The 18,249-nt window shown below is 52.1% G+C and overlaps 1 protein-coding gene across 2 annotated transcripts in view; it reads left to right on the top strand.

Moving 5' to 3' along the window:
* The first annotated feature begins 8,388 nt into the window (after nt 1-8,388).
* The window catches only part of MIGA2 (mitoguardin 2), a 165,267-nt gene continuing 155,406 nt past the window's right edge, over nt 8,389-18,249 (top strand). For both annotated transcript variants that reach the window (XM_086924852.1, XM_086924851.1), the window contains exons 1-2: nt 8,389-8,484; nt 15,930-16,174. In XM_086924852.1, coding sequence (XP_086780978.1) covers nt 16,079-16,174 — 96 coding nt within the window. In that variant the 5' untranslated portion in view covers nt 8,389-8,484; nt 15,930-16,078. The remainder of the gene's footprint in view (nt 8,485-15,929; nt 16,175-18,249) is intronic.

The raw sequence follows: 18,249 nt of genomic DNA, 5'->3' as shown, positions 1-18,249 counted from the left end.
CAGTGAGTGGTGCCATTCATCCGTGAGTGGTGCCTTTAATCAGTGAGTGGTGCCATTCATCAGTGAGCGGTGCCATTCATCAGTGAGTGGCGCCTTTAATCAGTGAGTGGTGCCATTCATCAGTGAGTGGTGCATTTTATCAGTGGGTGGTGCCATTCATCAGTGAGTGGTGCCTTTCATCAGTGAGTGGTGCCTTTTATCAGTGAGTGGTGCCTTTTATCAGTGAGTGGTGCCATTCATCAGTGAGTGATGCCATTCATCAGTGAGCGGTGCCTTTTATCAGTGAGTGGTGCCTTTTATCAGTGAGTGGTGCCATTCATCAGTGAGTGGTGCCATTCATCAGTGAGCGGTGCCTTATATCAGCGAGTGGTGCCATTCATCAGTGAGTGGTGCCATTCATCAGTGAGTGGTGCCTTTTATCAGTGAGTGGTGCCATTCATCAGTGAGTGGTGCCTTTTATCAGTGAGTGGTGCCATTCATCAGTGAGTGGTGCCTTTTATCAGTGAGTGGTGCCATTCATCAGTGAGTGGTGCCTTTTATCAGTGAGTGGTGCCATTCATCCGTGAGTGGTGCCTTTAATCAGTGAGTGGTGCCGTTCATCAGTGAGTGGTGCCATTCATCAGTGAGTGGTGCAATTCATCAGTGAGCGGTGCCTTTTATCAGTGAGTGGTGCCATTCATCAATGAGTGGTGCCTTTCATCAGTGAGTGGTGCCATTCATCGGGTGAGTGGTGCCATTCATCAGTGAGTGGTGCCATTCATCAGTGAGTGGTGCCTTTTATCAGTGAGTGGTGCCATTCATCAATGAGTGGTGCCTTTCATCAGTGAGTGGTGCCATTCATCAGTGAGTGGTGCCTTTTATCAATGAGTGGTGTCATTCATCAGTGAGTGGTGCCATTCATCAGTGAGTGGTGCCTTTTATCAGTGAGTGGTGCCATTCATCAGTGAGTGGTGCCATTCATCAGTGAGTGGTGCCTTTTATCAGTGAGTGGTGCCATTCATCAGTGAGTGGTGCCTTTTATCAGTGAGTGGTGCCATTCATCAGTGAGTGGTGCCATTTATCAGTGAGTGGTGCCTTTTATCAGTGAGTGGTGCCATTCATCTGTGAGTGATGCCTTTAATCAGTGAGTGGTGCCATTCATCAGTGAGTGGTGCATTTTATCAGTGGGTGGTGCCATTCATCAGTGAGTGGTGCCTTTCATCAGTGAGTGGTGCCTTTTATCAGTGAGTGGTGCCTTTTATCAGTGAGTGGTGCCATTCATCAGTGAGTGATGCCATTCATCAGTGAGCGGTGCCTTTTATCAGTGAGTGGTGCCTTTTATCAGTGAGTGGTGCCATTCATCAGTGAGTGGTGCCATTCATCAGTGAGCGGTGCCTTTTATCAGCGAGTGGTGCCATTCATCAGTGAGTGGTGCCATTCATCAGTGAGTGGTGCCTTTTATCAGTGAGTGGTGCCATTCATCAGTGAGTGGTGCCTTTTATCAGTGAGTGGTGCCATTCATCAGTGAGTGGTGCCTTTTATCAGTGAGTGGTGCCATTCATCAGTGAGTGGTGCCTTTTATCAGTGAGTGGTGCCATTCATCCGTGAGTGGTGCCTTTAATCAGTGAGTGGTGCCGTTCATCAGTGAGTGGTGCCATTCATCAGTGAGTGGTGCAATTCATCAGTGAGCGGTGCCTTTTATCAGTGAGTGGTGCCATTCATCAATGAGTGGTGCCTTTCATCAGTGAGTGGTGCCATTCATCGGGTGAGTGGTGCCATTCATCAGTGAGTGGTGCCATTCATCAGTGAGTGGTGCCTTTTATCAGTGAGTGGTGCCATTCATCAATGAGTGGTGCCTTTCATCAGTGAGTGGTGCCATTCATCAGTGAGTGGTGCCATTCATCAGTGAGTGGTGCCATTCATCAGTGAGTGGTGCCTTTTATCAGTGAGTGGTGCCATTCATCAGTGAGTGGTGCCTTTTATCAGTGAGTGGTGCCATTCATCAGTGAGTGGTGCCTTTTATCAGTGAGTGGTGCCATTCATCCGTGAGTGGTGCCTTTAATCAGTGAGTGGTGCCGTTCATCAGTGAGTGGTGCCATTCATCAGTGAGTGGTGCAATTCATCAGTGAGCGGTGCCTTTTATCAGTGAGTGGTGCCATTCATCAATGAGTGGTGCCTTTCATCAGTGAGTGGTGCCATTCATCGGGTGAGTGGTGCCATTCATCAGTGAGTGGTGCCATTCATCAGTGAGTGGTGCCTTTTATCAGTGAGTGGTGCCATTCATCAATGAGTGGTGCCTTTCATCAGTGAGTGGTGCCATTCATCAGTGAGTGGTGCCATTCATCAGTGAGTGGTGCCATTCATCAGTGAGTGGTGCCTTTCATCAGTGAGTGGTGCCTTTTATCAGTGAGTGGTGCCATTCATCCGTGAGTGGTGCCTTTAATCAGTGAGTGGTGCCATTCATCAGTGAGCGGTGCCATTCATCAGTGAGTGGCGCCTTTAATCAGTGAGTGGTGCCATTCATCAGTGAGTGGTGCATTTTATCAGTGGGTGGTGCCATTCATCAGTGAGTGGTGCCTTTCATCAGTGAGTGGTGCCTTTTATCAGTGAGTGGTGCCTTTTATCAGTGAGTGGTGCCATTCATCAGTGAGTGATGCCATTCATCAGTGAGCGGTGCCTTTTATCAGTGAGTGGTGCCTTTTATCAGTGAGTGGTGCCATTCATCAGTGAGTGGTGCCATTCATCAGTGAGCGGTGCCTTTTATCAGCGAGTGGTGCCATTCATCAGTGAGTGGTGCCATTCATCAGTGAGTGGTGCCTTTTATCAGTGAGTGGTGCCATTCATCAGTGAGTGGTGCCTTTTATCAGTGAGTGGTGCCATTCATCAGTGAGTGGTGCCTTTTATCAGTGAGTGGTGCCATTCATCAGTGAGTGGTGCCTTTTATCAGTGAGTGGTGCCATTCATCCGTGAGTGGTGCCTTTAATCAGTGAGTGGTGCCGTTCATCAGTGAGTGGTGCCATTCATCAGTGAGTGGTGCAATTCATCAGTGAGCGGTGCCTTTTATCAGTGAGTGGTGCCATTCATCAATGAGTGGTGCCTTTCATCAGTGAGTGGTGCCATTCATCGGGTGAGTGGTGCCATTCATCAGTGAGTGGTGCCATTCATCAGTGAGTGGTGCCTTTTATCAGTGAGTGGTGCCATTCATCAATGAGTGGTGCCTTTCATCAGTGAGTGGTGCCATTCATCAGTGAGTTGTGCCATTCATCAGTGAGTGGTGCCATTCATCAGTGAGTGGTGCCTTTCATCAGTGAGTGGTGCCTTTTATCAGTGAGTGGTGCCATTCATCCGTGAGTGGTGCCTTTAATCAGTGAGTGGTGCCATTCATCAGTGAGCGGTGCCATTCATCAGTGAGCGGTGCCATTCATCAGTGAGTGGTGCCATTCATCAGTGAGCGGTGCCATTCATCAGTGAGTGGTGCCATTCATCAAAGAGTGGTGCCATTCATCAGTGAGTGGTGCATTTTATCAGTGAGTGGTGCCATTCATCAGTGAGTGATGCCATTCATCAGTGAGCGGTGCCTTTTATCAGTGAGTGGTGCCTTTTATCAGTGAGTGGTGCCATTCATCAGTGAGTGGTGCCATTCATCAGTGAGTGGTGCCATTCATCAGTGAGTGGTGCCGTTCATCAGTGAGTGGTGCCATTCATCAGTGAGTGGTGCAATTCATCAGTGAGCGGTGCCTTTTATCAGTGAGTGGTGCCATTCATCAATGAGTGGTGCCTTTCATCAGTGAGTGGTGCCTTTTATCAGTGAGTGGTGCCATTCATCCGTGAGTGGTGCCTTTAATCAGTGAGTGGTGCCATTCATCAGTGAGTGGTGCCTTTCATCAGTGAGCGGTGCCTTTTATCAGTGAGTGGTGCCTTTTATCAGTGAGTGGTGCCATTCATCAGTGAGTGATGCCATTCGTCAGTGAGCGGTGCCTTTTATCAGTGAGTGGTGCCTTTTATCAGTGAGTGGTGCCATTCATCAGTGAGTGGTGCCTTTTATCAGTGAGTGGTGCCATTCATCAGTGAGTGGTGCCATTCATCAGTGAGTGGTGCCATTCATCAGTGAGTGGTGCCTTTTATCAGTGAGTGGTGCCATTCATCAGTGAGTGGTGACATTCATCAGTGAGTGGTGCCTTTTATCAGTGAGTGGTGCCATTCATCAGTGAGTGGTGCCATTCATCAGTGAGTGGTGCCTTTTATCAGTGAGTGGTGCCATTCATCAGTGAGTGGTGCCTTTTATCAGTGAGTGGTGCCATTCATCCGTGAGTGGTGCCTTTAATCAGTGAGTGGTGCCATTCATCAGTGAGTGGTGCCATTCATCAGTGAGTGGTGCCATTCATCAGTGAGCGGTGCCTTTTATCAGTGAGTGGTGCCATTCATCAAAGAGTGGTGCCATTCATCAGTGAGTGGTGCATTTTATCAGTGAGTGGTGCCATTCATCAGTGAGTGGTGCCATTCATCAGTGAGTGGTGCCATTCATCAGTGAGTGGTGCCATTCATCAGTGAGCGGTGCCTTTTATCAGTGAGTGGTGCCATTCATCAATGAGTGGTGCCTTTCATCAGTGAGTGGTGCCATTCATCAGTGAGTGGTGCCATTCATCAGTGAGTGGTGCCATTCATCAGTGAGTGCTGCCTTTTATCGGTGAGTGGTGCCTTTCATCAGTGAGTGGTGCCATTCATCAGTGAGTGGTGCCATTCATCAGTGAGTGGTGCCATTCATCAGTGAGCGGTGCCATTCATCAGTGAGTGGTGCCTTTTATCAGTGAGTGGTGCCTTTCATCAATGAGTGGTGCCATTCATCAGTGAGTGGTGCCATTCATCAGTGAGTGGTGCCATTCATCAGTGAGTGGTGCCTTTTATCAGTGAGTGGTGCCTTTCATCAATGAGTGGTGCCATTCATCAGTGAGTGGTGCCATTCATCAGTGAGTGGTGTCCTCATCAGGGCCCTGCCTACCTAACCTCCTCAGTCAAGGCTCCCTCCCTGTTGCCCTCAAAACAGGACAGGTCACCCCTCTTCTAAAGAAAACCACAGCTGAAGTGAACGACCTCAACAACTTCCGCCCCATCACCAATCTCCCTTTTCTCTCGAAAATCACAGAAAAATGTGTTTCGAAACAACTTTCCCTACATATTATGGACAATAATCTCCTCAACGTTTTCCAGTCTGGCTTCATTCAAAATTGCAGCACTGAAACAGCCCTGCTGCAAGTGACTGATGATGCGCTGCATATACTCTGGGGAATCGTGTCTTCTGATTCTTCTAGACCTCTCTGCAGCCTTTGACACTGTTAATCATAACACCCTCCTTAACACTCTCCAACAGAGAATGGGTTTGGAAGGCACTGTGCTTAAATGGTCTGCCTCATTCCTCTCGGACAGATCCCAAATGATCAAGATAGCGAACAGTCTTTCATCTCCATTGGCTGTTGGTCAAGGCGTCCCTCAAGGTTCTATCCTTGCACCCACTTTGTTTAATCTCTACCTGGACCATTAGGGAACCTCGTAAGTAAATCTGGGATCCATTATCATCTTTATGCGGATGACAATCAAATCTACCTAAAGGTGTCTTCCGCGCACGATCTCTCACTACTCAACTCTACTCTCAACTCTATTCACAACTGGATGTTAGCTCACCAACTCATTCTAAATCCAGCCAAAACTGAATTCCTCCTCCTATCCACCTCTCTCTCACCTTCTCCTTTTCAATCTTGGATGGATCAGCTGAACTTACTCAACAATAAACCCATTATTGTCGACAGCGCAAAATCCCTAAGTGTCATACTTGACAATAGACTCAACCTAATCTCCCACATCAACTTTATTGCTAAGAATGCACATTATCAGTTGCACCTTCTGTGGGGGATTCGTCGGTTCTTCCCGGGAGAAAGAGCCAAAAAGCCTTGGTCCAATTGCTAGTTCTCTCTAGACTGGATTATTGCAATTCTCTTCCGACAGGCCTACCCAAATCCCACCTCTCCCCTCTCAAATCCATCCTCCATTCAGCAGCTCGCTTTATTTCAGGGTCTAAACGAAGCGACCATATCACTCCTATCCTGGCTTCTCTTTGATGGCTTCCCGTGGAGGCAAGATCTATTTACAAAACTGCCTGCATCACCCACAAAGCCTTGCACACTTCCTCCCCTCGTTACCTGGCAAATAAATTGAAATTGTCCGGAGGCTCTAGACCTTCTCGCAATGCGGAAAAGCTCCTGCTTGAGTCCCCCTTCTTTCAAAATAGTAAGATCGATGGTGCAATCATTCTCAGGTAATGCGGTGAGAATCTGGAACTGGCTTCCCCCATTGCTCCGTGCCACCTCCTCTACCCGAATCTTCAAAGCCGACCTCAAATCTCTTCTCTTCCAAAGACACTTTCAGAACTAATACTTTCTTTCTCAGGCCCCTCTAGGAAGTTCGCTCATCATTGCACATTTGTAAATTTTTTTTTAGGTCTTGGCTAGCGAACGCAGCGCATGCGCTCCTTCGCCTTAGCGAGACTATTGTTTGGTGGGCGAAGGGGACAAAACATGTGCTCGCCCGGACAGGCAATATGCACGTGCATGGCGTCTCCTCTCTGCCTCACACGCTCCCACTGCACACTTGATTTAGCTTTCAGTTCATGTGCACGCCTGCATGGCGTCTTTACTAGTGAGCAGCTTTTGAAAGTGACTCATCGAGGTTGCGTGTGTCTCCCTTCACTGTCCTTCTTTAAGAATCATGAAACCTGCAGGTCGAAAGGGCGAGCCCGCCATTCAACCCTTTGTGTGACTTGAAATACATCTCCTTTAACCTTTTTCTGACACCAGAGAGCATGTTTCTAATGTTACGATACACGAATTCTGTGTTGAAGTTAACTATACGTTTTCTGAAGGGGTTAATCTAACATAAATTTAAAGTCCACCCCAAAGGATGTTTGTCCTCCCATACAGGCACAGTGAAACCTGTCCTTCTTTTGACTTGAACATAACCCTACTGTTTTTATCCTTTTTCTTTTTATATTCCCTCCTCTTGAAATCTCACTCGTTGTTTTGCATTCTTTTTCCTAGCTCCTTCTCATTATCTCACCCAGTCTGTCAAACATTCTCTGTTGAGCACTGTCTATATTTCTGATCAGAAGTCGTAACCTATTTTTCTCTCGTTATGTTTCACCCCCGTATCTTTGACTCACTTGTTATCACTTTCTAGCTCATTCTGTCAGCTTCGTCCTAGTTTTATCCATATTCCTCACTTTGGTCTGTCTCCCTTTCTCGTGCTCTTTCCTCTTCTTGGTGTGTCTCACTTTCGTGCTAAACTTAAACGCTCTTGCTCCCCTGTTTCTCTCTAATGCCCCCTTTTTCTGACTCATCTTTCATTCTTTCTACATTTTTATTTCTCCTTTATTCCTTGATTTTATTTTTCTCTCTCTCTCCTGCCGCTTTAGGCGTTGCTACGATTTAAAGAAACACAACTCTGATAGTTGTCTTCAGTCTCATCTGTTACTAACCTCAGACCTACAATTACTCCTGGGGCTTTAGTTTCAGTTGCAGATGCGATTCCCGTAGCCGAGAAAATTGCTTTCTTTTCCACGAGGATGGACAAACAGAGAGCGATTTTCTTCTAAACGAAAGTGTGAGCAGCTTAACACTGAAGAGGACAATCACCGAGAGATGTAGGCTACCAGCCAGCGTTGCCGACTTTGGAGCTGGGGAATCAGGTTCAAGTCTCGGTGTTGGCTCAACATGCAAATTCTATGCAAATGTATTCTCATTGTGCTTACCAAAAAACAAGCATTTGCAGTGCAATAGGGCTCGCATTTACGCGAGTTTAAGCTATTAGCATTGTAAATGACAATGACTTTTATGTTTTAAAATACATAAATAAAAGGCATTGTCATTTACAGTGCCAATACCTTAAACTTGGGTAAATGCGAGAACTATTGCATTGCAAACGCTTGTCTTGCACACTCCTCACCCTTGCTGGCTGTGTTGGATTTTGTGTTTGTGTACCATACCTTTGAAGTCTCCTGTTTATCTGTGTAATGTTCTATTGTGTAACCCTTTACTCTTGTAAGGTAACTGGTTCTATTGTTCAGCGCTCTGACACCTTCGGGTAAAGTCCGCGCTTTATACAAATGCACTAAACAAATACAATAAAAATACCCTGCCTTAGGATCCTGAGAGTTCTGCTGGACCGCGTCTGTCTCTTTAAAAGAAGCCCCGCCCTTCGCCCGACCACCGATCAGTCAAGATGCTATAGCCAATCAGAGCCCCCCGTTACCCGGAAGCGCCCGCTAGGCTTCAGACCACGGTGGAGCACCGGATGCTGTCAGTCGCACTATTGGTTGGAAAATGCGTCGCGGTAATCGCTCTGTTCTCCCGTTGGCTGAGATCGGTGTCCGTCTACTGCAAGCTCCGCCTCCACCTGGGGGCGCCCGAGGGTTTGGTTGCGCAGCGCGGAGGAGACGCTGCCCTTCGGGCGAAGAGGGTGAGGAGGGTCGTGAGGGCGGGGGCGAGGGGGGCAGGAGGAGGGTATGAGGGGGACAGGAGAGGGTATGAGGGGGCAGGGGAGGGTATGAGGGGAAGGAGAGGGTATGAGGGGGCAGGAGGGGGTATGAGGGGAGCAGGAGAGGGTATGAGGGGGGCAGGAGAGGGTATGAGGGGAGCAGGAGAGGGTATGAGGGGGCATGAGAGGGTATGAGGGGAGCAGGAGAGGGTATGAGGGGGCAGGGGGCAGGAGAGGGTATGAGGGGGGCAGGAGAGGGTATCAGGGGGCAGGAGAGGGTATGATGGAAGCAGGTGAGGGTATGAGGGGAGCAGGAGAGGGTATCAGGGGGCAGGAGAGGGTATCAGGGGGCAGGAGAGGGTATGAGGGGCAGGAGAGGGTATCAGGGGGCAGGAGAGGGTATGAGGGGAAGGAGAGGGTATGAGGGGGCAGGAGGGGGTATGAGGGGAAGGAGAGGGTATCAGGGGGCAGGAGAGGGTATGATGGGAGCAGGTGAGGGTATGAGGGGAGCAGGAGAGGGTATGAGGGGAAGGAGAGGGTATGAGGGGGCAAGAGGGGGTATGAGGGGAAGGAGAGGGTATGAGGGGGCAGGAGGGGGTATGAGGGGAAGGAGAGGGTATGAGGGGAGCAGGAGAGGGTATGAGGGGAGCAGGAGAGGGTATGAGGGGAGCAGGAGAGGGTATGAAGGGGCATGAGAGGGTATGAGGGGAGCAGGAGAGGGTATGAGGGGGCATGAGAGGGTATGAGGGGGCAGGGGGCAGGAGAGGGTATGAGGGGGGCAGGAGAGGGTATCAGGGGGCAGGAGAGGGTATGAGGGGGGCAGGAGAGGGTATGAGGGGAGCAGTAGAGGGTATGTGGGGGCATGAGAGGGTATGAGGGGGCAGGGGGCAGGAGAGGGTATGAGGGGGGCAGGAGAGGGTATCAGGGGGCAGGAGAGGGTATGATGGGAGCAGGTGAGGGTATGAGGGGAGCAGGTGAGGGTATGAGGGGAGCAGGAGAGGGTATGAGGGGGGCAGGAGAGGGTATGAGGGGGGCAGGAGAGGGTATGAGGGGAGCAGGAGAGGGTATGAGGGGAAGGAGAGGGTAGGAGGGGGGCAGGAGAGGGTATGAGGGGAAGGAGAGGGTAGGAGGGGGGCAGGAGAGGGTATGAGGCGAGCAGGACAGGGTATGAGGAGAGCAGGAGGGGGTATGAGGGGGCAGGAGAGGGTATGAGGGGGCAGGAGAGGGTATGAGGGGAGCAGGAGAGGGTATGAGGGGAGCAGGAGAGGGTATGAGGGGAGCAGGAGAGGGTATGAGGGGGCATGAGAGGGTATGAGGGGGCAGGGGGCAGGAGAGGGTATGAGGGGGGCAGGAGAGGGTATCAGGGGGCAGGAGAGGGTATGAGGGGGGCAGGAGAGGGTATGAGGGGAGCAGGAGAGGGTATGAGGGGGCATGAGAGGGTATGAGGGGGCAGGGGGCAGGAGAGGGTATCAGGGGGCAGGAGAGGGTATGATGGGAGCAGGTGAGGGTATGAGGGGAGCAGGAGAGGGTATCAGGGGGCAGGATAGGGTATCAGGGGGCAGGAGAGGGTATGAGGAGAGCAGGAGAGGGTATCAGGGGGCAGGAGAGGGTATGAGGGGGGCAGGAGAGGGTATGAGGGGAGCAGGAGAGGGTATGAGGGGGCATGAGAGGGTATGAGGGGACAGGGGGCAGGAGAGGGTATGAGGGGGGCAGGAGGGGGTATCAGGGGGCAGGAGAGGGTATGATGGGAGCACGTGAGGGTATGAGGGGAGCAGGAGAGGGTATGAGGGGGCAGGAGAGGGTATGAGGGGGGCAGGAGAGGGTATGAGGGGAGCAGGAGAGGGTATGAGGGGAAGGAGAGGGTAGGAGGGGGGCAGGAGAGGGTATGAGGGGAAGGAGAGGGTAGGAGGGGGGCAGGAGAGGGTATGAGGCGAGCAGGAGGCAGGAGAGGGTATGAGGAGAGCAGGAGGGGGTATGAGGGGGCAGGAGAGGGTATGAGGGGAGCAGGAGAGGGTATGAGGGGAGCAGGAGAGGGTATGAGGGGAGCAGGAGAGGGTATGAGGGGAGCAGGAGAGGGTATGAGGGGAGCAGGAAAGGGTATGAGGGGGCAGGAGGGGGTATGAGGGGAGCAGGAGAGGGTATGAGGGGAAGGAGAGGGTATGAGGGGAAGGAGAGGGTAGGAGGGGGGCAGGAGAGGGTATGAGGGGAAGGAGAGGGTAGGAGGGGGGCAGGAGAGGGTATGAGGGGAAGGAGAGGGTATGAGGCGAGCAGGAGAGGGTATGAGGAGAGCAGGAGGGGGTATGAGGGGGCAGGAGAGGGTATGAGGGGAAGGAGAGGGTAGGAGGGGGGCAGGAGAGGGTATGAGGGGAAGGAGAGGGTATGAGGGGAGCAGGAGGGGGTATGAGGGGGCAGGAGGGGGTATGAGGGGAAGGAGAGGGTATGAGGGGAAGGAGAGGGTATGAGGGGAGCAGGAGAGGGTATGAGGAGAGCAGGAGGCAGGAGAGGGTATGAGGAGAGCAGGAGGGGGTATGAGGGGGCAGGAGAGGGTATGAGGGGAGCAGGAGAGGGTATGAGGGGAGCAGGAGAGGGTATGAGGGGAGCAGGAAAGGGTATGAGGGGGCAGGAGGGGGTATGAGGGGAAGCAGAGGGTATGAGGGGAGCAGGAGAGGGTATGAGGGGAAGGAGAGGGTAGGAGGGGGGCAGGAGAGGGTATGAGGGGAAGGAGAGGGTAGGAGGGGGGCAGGAGAGGGTATGAGGGGAAGGAGAGGGTATGAGGCGAGCAGGAGAGGGTATGAGGAGAGCAGGAGGGGGTATGAGGGGGCAGGAGAGGGTATGAGGGGGCAGGAGAGGGTATGAGGGGGCAGGAGAGGGTATGAGGGGAAGGAGAGGGTAGGAGGGGGGCAGGAGAGGGTATGAGGGGAAGGAGAGGGTATGAGGGGAGCAGGAGGGGGTATGAGGGGGCAGGAGGGGGTATGAGGGGAAGGAGAGGGTATGAGGGGAGCAGGAGAGGGTATGAGGGGAGCAGGAGAGGGTATGAGGGGAGCAGGAGAGGGTATGAGGGGAGCAAGAAAGGGTATGAGGGGGCAGGAGGGGGTATGAGGGGAAGGGGAGGGTATGAGGGGAGCAGGAGGGGGTATGAGGGGGCAGGAGGGGGTATGAGGGGAAGGAGAGGGTATGACGGGAAGGAGAGGGTATGAGGGGAGCAGGAGAGGGTATGAGGGGAGCAGGAGAGGGTATGAGGGGCAGGAGGGGGTATGAGGGGAAGGAGAGGGTATGAGGGGAGCAGGAGAGGGTATGAGGGGAAGGAGAGGGTATGAGGGGAAGGAGAGGGTATGAGGGGAGCAGGAGAGGGTATGAGGGGAGCAAGAAAGGGTATGAGGGGGCAGGAGGGGGTATGAGGGGAAGGAGAGGGTATGAGGGGAGCAGGAGGGGGTATGAGGGGGCAGGAGGGGGTATGAGGGGAAGGAGAGGGTATGAGGGGAAGGAGAGGGTATGAGGGGAAGGAGAGGGTATGAGGGGGAAGGAGAGGGTATGAGGGGAGCAGGAGAGGGTATGAGGGGAGCAGGAGAGGGTATGAGGGGAGCAGGAGAGGGTATGAGGGGAGCAGGAGAGGGTATGAGGGGAGCAGGAGAGGGTATGAGGGGCAGGAGGGGGTATGAGGGGAAGGAGAGGGTATGAGGGGAGCAGGAGAGGGTATGAGGGGAAGGAGAGGGTATGAGGGGAGCAGGAGAGGGTATGAGGGGAGCAGGAAAGGGTATGAGGGGGCAGGAGGGGGTATGAGGGGAAGGAGAGGGTATTAGGGGAGCAGGAGGGGGTATGAGGGGCAGGAGGGGGTATGAGGGGAAGGAGAGGGTATGAGGGGAAGGAGAGGGTATGAGGGGAGCAGGAGAGGGTATGAGGGGAGCAGGAGAGGGTATGAGGAGCAGGAGGGGGTATGAGGGGAGCAGGAGAGGGTATGAGGGGAGCAGGAGAGGGTATGAGGGGAAGGAGAGGGTATGAGGGGAGCAGGAGAGGGTATGAGGGGAAGGAGAGGGTATGAGGGGAGCAGGAGAGGGTATGAGGGGAAGGAGAGGGTATGAGGGGAGCAGGAAAGGGTATGAGGGGGCAGGAGGGGGTATGAGGGGAAGGAGAGGGTATGAGGGGGCAGGAGGGGGTATGAGGGGAAGGAGAGGGTATGAGGGGAGCAGGAGAGGGTATGAGGGGAAGGAGAGGGTATGAGGGGAGCAGGAAAGGGTATGAGGGGGCAGGAGGGGGTATGAGGGGAGCAAGAAAGGGTATGAGGGGAGCAGGGGGCAGGAGAGGGTATGAGGGGAGCAGGAGAGGGTATGAGGGGGCAGGAGAGGGTATGAGGGGAGCAGGAGAGGGTATGAGGGGGCAGGAGAGGGTATGAGGGGAGCAGGAGAGGGTATGAGGGGAGCAGGAGAGGGTATGAGGGGGGCAGGAGAGGGTATGAGGGGAGCAGGGGGCAGAAGAGGGTATGAGGGGAGCAGGGGGCAGGAGAGGGTATGAGGGGAGCAGGAGAGGGTATGAGGGGGGCAGGAGAGGGTAAGAGGGGAGCAGGGGGCACGAGAGGATATGAGGGGAGAGGGTATGAGGGGGGCAGGAGAGGGTATGAGGGGAGCAGGGGGCAGGAGAGGGTATGAGGGGGGCAGGAGGGCTGAGAGGGTATGAGAGGGCAGGAGGGCTGAGAGGCTCTGCTTTGTGGTAAATGTTGGGTTTGTGTGGCTTTTGGTATCCTGATGCGTATTCATTTTTATGTGCGGTGCATGCTGAATTTGTGACTCTACGTAGTCACAACTTGATTTTGTGACTGCTGAGGGGAAGAAGGTTCTTTCTGTGTACAGTGACTGCAGGACGTTGTTGCTGCGGGTCATGTGATTTCTGGATTTACGTGTGTAAGTTGCTACGTAGTTGGTTTCCTGGGCTTGTGGCTGTGTGTATACACTTTGCTAGAGGTTGTGTCTGTCAGGGTTCTGACTTGGATGTTTATGCACTTAAGCAGTGTGTGTCTGGACGTTTACTTGTGAGAGGATTGCTGTGGTTTGCTGTGTTTTGCTGTGTCTGGGAGATGAATGTATCGGGGTTTGTGAGTTGGTTGTCGTGTTTTGTAATTGTGTGTAGGATAGTTTCTATGATTTGTGCCCTTGTGTGAAGGGACGGTTTGTAGTTGTGAGCTCTATGGCTGTTTAAGAGGTGACTATTGGTTGTAGCAACCAAGGTTTTTTATGTCTGTTGGGTTTGTAGCTTTTATTGATTGCTTTGCACTTGTCCATGATGAGACGTCGTGGGTCGGGTGGCTATTTTGGATTTGGCTATGTACAAAGCGTGTATGTGAAAGTCCTGCGGCTATATGCGACTTACTACTCTCCCTGGTGTCTTGTGGCTGTGCTGTGGTCCTAGTGGCTGTGCTATGGTGCTAGTGGCTGTGCTATGGTGCTAGTGGCTGTGCTTGGTCCTAGTGGCTGTGCTTGGTCCTAGTGGCTGTGCTATGGTCCTAGTGGCTGTGCTATGGTGCTAGTGGCTGTGCTATGGTGCTAGTGGCTGTGCTATGGTGCTAGTGGCTGTGCTATGGTGCTAGTGGCTGTGCTATGGTGCTAGTGGCTGTGCTATGGTGCTAGTGGCTGTGCTATGGTGCTAGTGGCTGTGCTATGGTGCTAGTGGCTGTGCTATGGTGCTAGTGGCTGTGCTAGTGGCTGTGCTATGGTGCTAGTGGCTGTGCTATGGTGCTAGTGGCTGTGCTATGGTGCTAGTGGCTGTACTATGGTGCTAGTGGCTGTACTATGGTCCTAGTGGCTGTGCTATGGTCCTAGTGGTTGTGCTATGGTGCTAGTGGCTGTGCTATGGTGCTAGTGGCTGTGCTATGGTCCTAGTGGTTGTGCTATGGTGCTAGCGGCTGTGCTATGGTGCTAGCGGCTGTGCTATGGTGCTAGCGGCTGTGCTATGGTGCTAGCGGCTGTGCTATGGTGCTAGCGGCTGTGCTATGGTGCTAGCGGCTGTGCTATGGTGCTAGCGGCTGTGCTATGGTGCTAGCGGCTGTGCTATGGTGCTAGCGGCTGTGCTATGGTGCTAGCGGCTGTGCTATGGTGCTAGCGGCTGTGCTATGGTGCTAGCGGCTGTGCTATGGTGCTAGTGGCTGTGCTGTGGTGCTAGCGGTGCTAGCGGCTGTGCTGTGGTGCTAGTGGCTGTGCTATGGTGCTAGCGGCTGTGCTGTGGTGCTAGTGGCTGTGCTATGGTGCTAGCGGCTGTGCTATGGTGCTAGCGGCTGTGCTATGGTGCTAGCGGCTGTGCTATGGTGCTAGCGGCTGTGCTATGGTGCTAGCGGCTGTGCTATGGTGCTAGCGGCTGTGCTGTGGTGCTAGCGGCTGTGCTGTGGTGCTAGCGGCTGTGCTGTGGTGCTAGTGGCTGTGCTGTGGTGCTAGCGGCTGTGCTGTGGTGCTAGCGGCTGTGCTATGGTGCTAGCGGCTGTGCTATGGTGCTAGCGGCTGTGCTATGGTGCTAGCGGCTGTGCTATGGTCCCAGTGGCTGTGCTAGGTCCCAGTGGAGGTGCTATGGTCCTAGTGGCTGTGCTATGGTCCTAGTGGCTGTGCTATGGTCCTAGTGGCTGTGCTATGGTCCTAGTGGCTGTGCTATGGTCCTAGTGTCTGTGCTATGGTCCTAGTGTCTGTGCTATGGTCCTAGTGGCTGTGCTATGGTGCTAGTGGCTGTGCTATGGTGCTAGTGGCTGTGCTATGGTGCTAGTGGCTGTGCTATGGTGCTAGTGGCTGTGCTATGGTGCTAGTGGCTGTGCTATGGTGCTAGTGGCTGCGCTATGGTGCTAGTGGCTGTGCTATGGTCCTAGTGGCTGTGCTATGGTGCTAGTGGCTGTGCTAGTGGCTGTGCTATGGTGCTAGTGGCTGTGCTATTGTCCTAGTGGCTGTGCTATTGTCCTAGTGGCTGTGCTATGGTCCTAGCGGCTGTGCTATGGTTCTAGCGGCTGTGCTATGGTGCTAGCGGCTGTGCTATGGTGCTAGCGGCTGTGCTATGGTGCTAGTGGCTGTGCTATGGTGCTAGCGGCTGTGCTATGGTGCTAGCGGCTGTGCTATGGTGCTAGCGGCTGTGCTTGGTCCCAGTGGCTGTGCTTGGTCCCAGTGGCTGTGCTTGGTCCCAGTGACTGTGCTTGGTCCCAGTGGAGGTGCTATGGTCCTAGTGGCTGTGCTATGGTCCTAGTGGCTGTGCTATGGTCCTAGTGGATGTGCTATGGTCCTAGTGTCTATGCTATGGTCCTAGTGTCTGTGCTATGGTCCTAGTGTCTGTGCTATGGTGCTAGTGGCTGTGCTATGGTGCTAGTGGCTTTGCTAGGTCCTAGTGGCTGTGCTAGATCCAGTTGTGGTGTTGAGTTTTAGTAGACTGTTTTGAGACAATGTAAGAAGATCACTTTTCCCTTTCAGAATCTGTGCTGGTGGCTCTGTTTTCCTGAACCGTGCAATCTGGGATGAAGCTGTTCGCACCAGCAGTGTGCACAGGGCACAGACATTGCAGCCTTTCATAGCTTTCTTGCGGATCAACCTGTGCACACCCAGTGTGACCGAGCTCCATCATGGCATTTAGGAGGACAGATGGTGTCTCCATAATCCAAGCACTTGCAATGACTGTGGCAGAAATCCCTGTCTTCCTGTACTCAACATTTGGACAGGTGAGAGAAATGTATAATGCTAAGCCTTCCTGCTCTCTCTGTTCAATTGCTTGTCTCTTTGCAGTGGTTAGGTAAGGCAACCTAGATTAACACATGAGTGTTTGGGTCTTTGATGGTGTCGGAGGCTTTGCGCTTGCTTTCTTTTCTAATTTCTCTGCTTCTTGTTCAAGTAGATTGCATTTATCATGATTACTCTTCAACTTTAAGTTACTGATCTACTGTCGGAATGAATGCCTCTAGAGGTTTCCCACATTTGGGGCAATGTTTGAAGAAATATGCTCTAAACTTCACAGAACTATTGATAACATGCTGTTGGTGTCACCATCCCCTTTTGCACTGCTTTTGGCCGCCATAAGTGTGGCAGGGTATGCTCAGACATGAGTCCCTTGATCACTTTGCCAATGGATTCAAGCAAGCTGGGCTGAAGACGGCTGGAATGCCAGAAACCGGTCCTCGGAAGCTTGTTTCCGGTCCAGGGAAGACATGGCTTGGCAGTTCGGGCTGGACTGTTCCCATGAGGCTCAGGGTCAGACTGATTTGCATATAGACATGTCTGAACTGGGGTGGCAGAGTGGGCTAAAGAACGGTGATGGATTAAACCCAGATCTTTTGACTGGGTGTGAGTGTTTGATTGATTCAGATGCTTTGTCCATCACCACCCCCTTTTGTACTGGATTATTGCCCGTAAGGCAGAGAGCCTGGTATTTATAAGTAGGACGTACAGACATTTAATATTAAGCATGCCCTTCGAGTGAAAAAACCCCAAAGCCATTATCAATGCAGCAAGGCTAGCTGTTCCATAGGAGAACACTGTTACATTATTACATTTAATCAACTTCGGTTAAGAAAAAGCTAGAAAAATAATTAAACTCCTGTTTTTGATAGTTATTAAAAATCCAGTTCAATGGCTAGGTTGAATTATTGATAAATATTAATAAATATATATTTTTTAGAAGGTTATCTTTTCTGTTTTCTCTACATAAACCCTCTAGAGGCCCATTTGCATTTGTTCTTCCACTTCTGGTACGCAGTATTTAGTGTTTGAATGGGTTTGAAGTGCCTCCCGAGGGCAAACAATAACCTGACCTGAATGGGCACACAGAATATGCAGGGTGGGACTATGAACATCCTTTTTGACAATGCAGTGTCAAATCCTGCTTAATCAGTCTGCTAGTTTTAGATATAACGCTTAGAGCAAGCTTCAAAGAAGTCTCCCTTATTACAGGCAAAAGGTAGCTGATACCTGGGCAGGGCCTTTCCTTTGTAAGGACCCATGCAGGCTCCAATCGTAGTGTTTCGCGTGTTGACAGAGTTAAATTCTACTGGAGTGTCAGATCCTGTTTCATAGACCATCTGGGGTTTTGCATATAACACTTATGCACTTGAAAGGTGAGAACAGAATGCCAAAACAATTCTTTCGTATGTACTGTCTGGTTGCTGGAACACCTTATTTTTCTGCCAGACCCCTGTCTCTCGGTTTATTGAGGGTACAGTGACCACCTTGAAACTGTATTTTTGTTTTGGGTGTGGGAGGAAATTAGGATTACCAAAGTACACCCCGTGCCCTCGCCCCCCCTCCCCCCCTCCCCCCCCCCCCCACACACACACACACCCAGCCCTGGAAGACCAAGATTAGTGTGGCCAAAGACTCCTGCCATCTTGGAAATGCCCAATGTGCGTTGGGTCGACCCTGAAAACCTGTACCCTGTTAGGACATGCCCAGGGGTCATTGCCACTTACTAGCTTGTGCTGGCCATAAATGTGACACCCACTTCATAATACTTCTCGACTTGAGGGAGATCAGAAGAGGGCTGAACCTGCTCTCTGGAACCTGAGAAGAGTCCTGAAAGGACTGAACCTGTTCGTGGATTACAGAGGTCATAAGACTGACCTCCTGTTCATGTTTCAGGGATACAACAAGCTGCAAGAGGCCTTTCCTGCAGCTGCTCAGATGACCATTGGCAAGTGGACCCTGCAGTCTGGCACCCCATGAGTGTTCAAGTGTCTCCCATGGAGCACTTTATTCTTCTTGATGTTATTCAAACTTAAAACTTAAAAAATGCCTGTTCCTTTAT

This window comes from Lissotriton vulgaris, chromosome 5 (assembly GCF_964263255.1).
Source record: "Lissotriton vulgaris chromosome 5, aLisVul1.2, whole genome shotgun sequence".
NCBI lineage: Eukaryota > Metazoa > Chordata > Amphibia > Caudata > Salamandridae > Lissotriton > Lissotriton vulgaris.
This window is presented reverse-complemented; position numbering and strand designations above follow the sequence as displayed.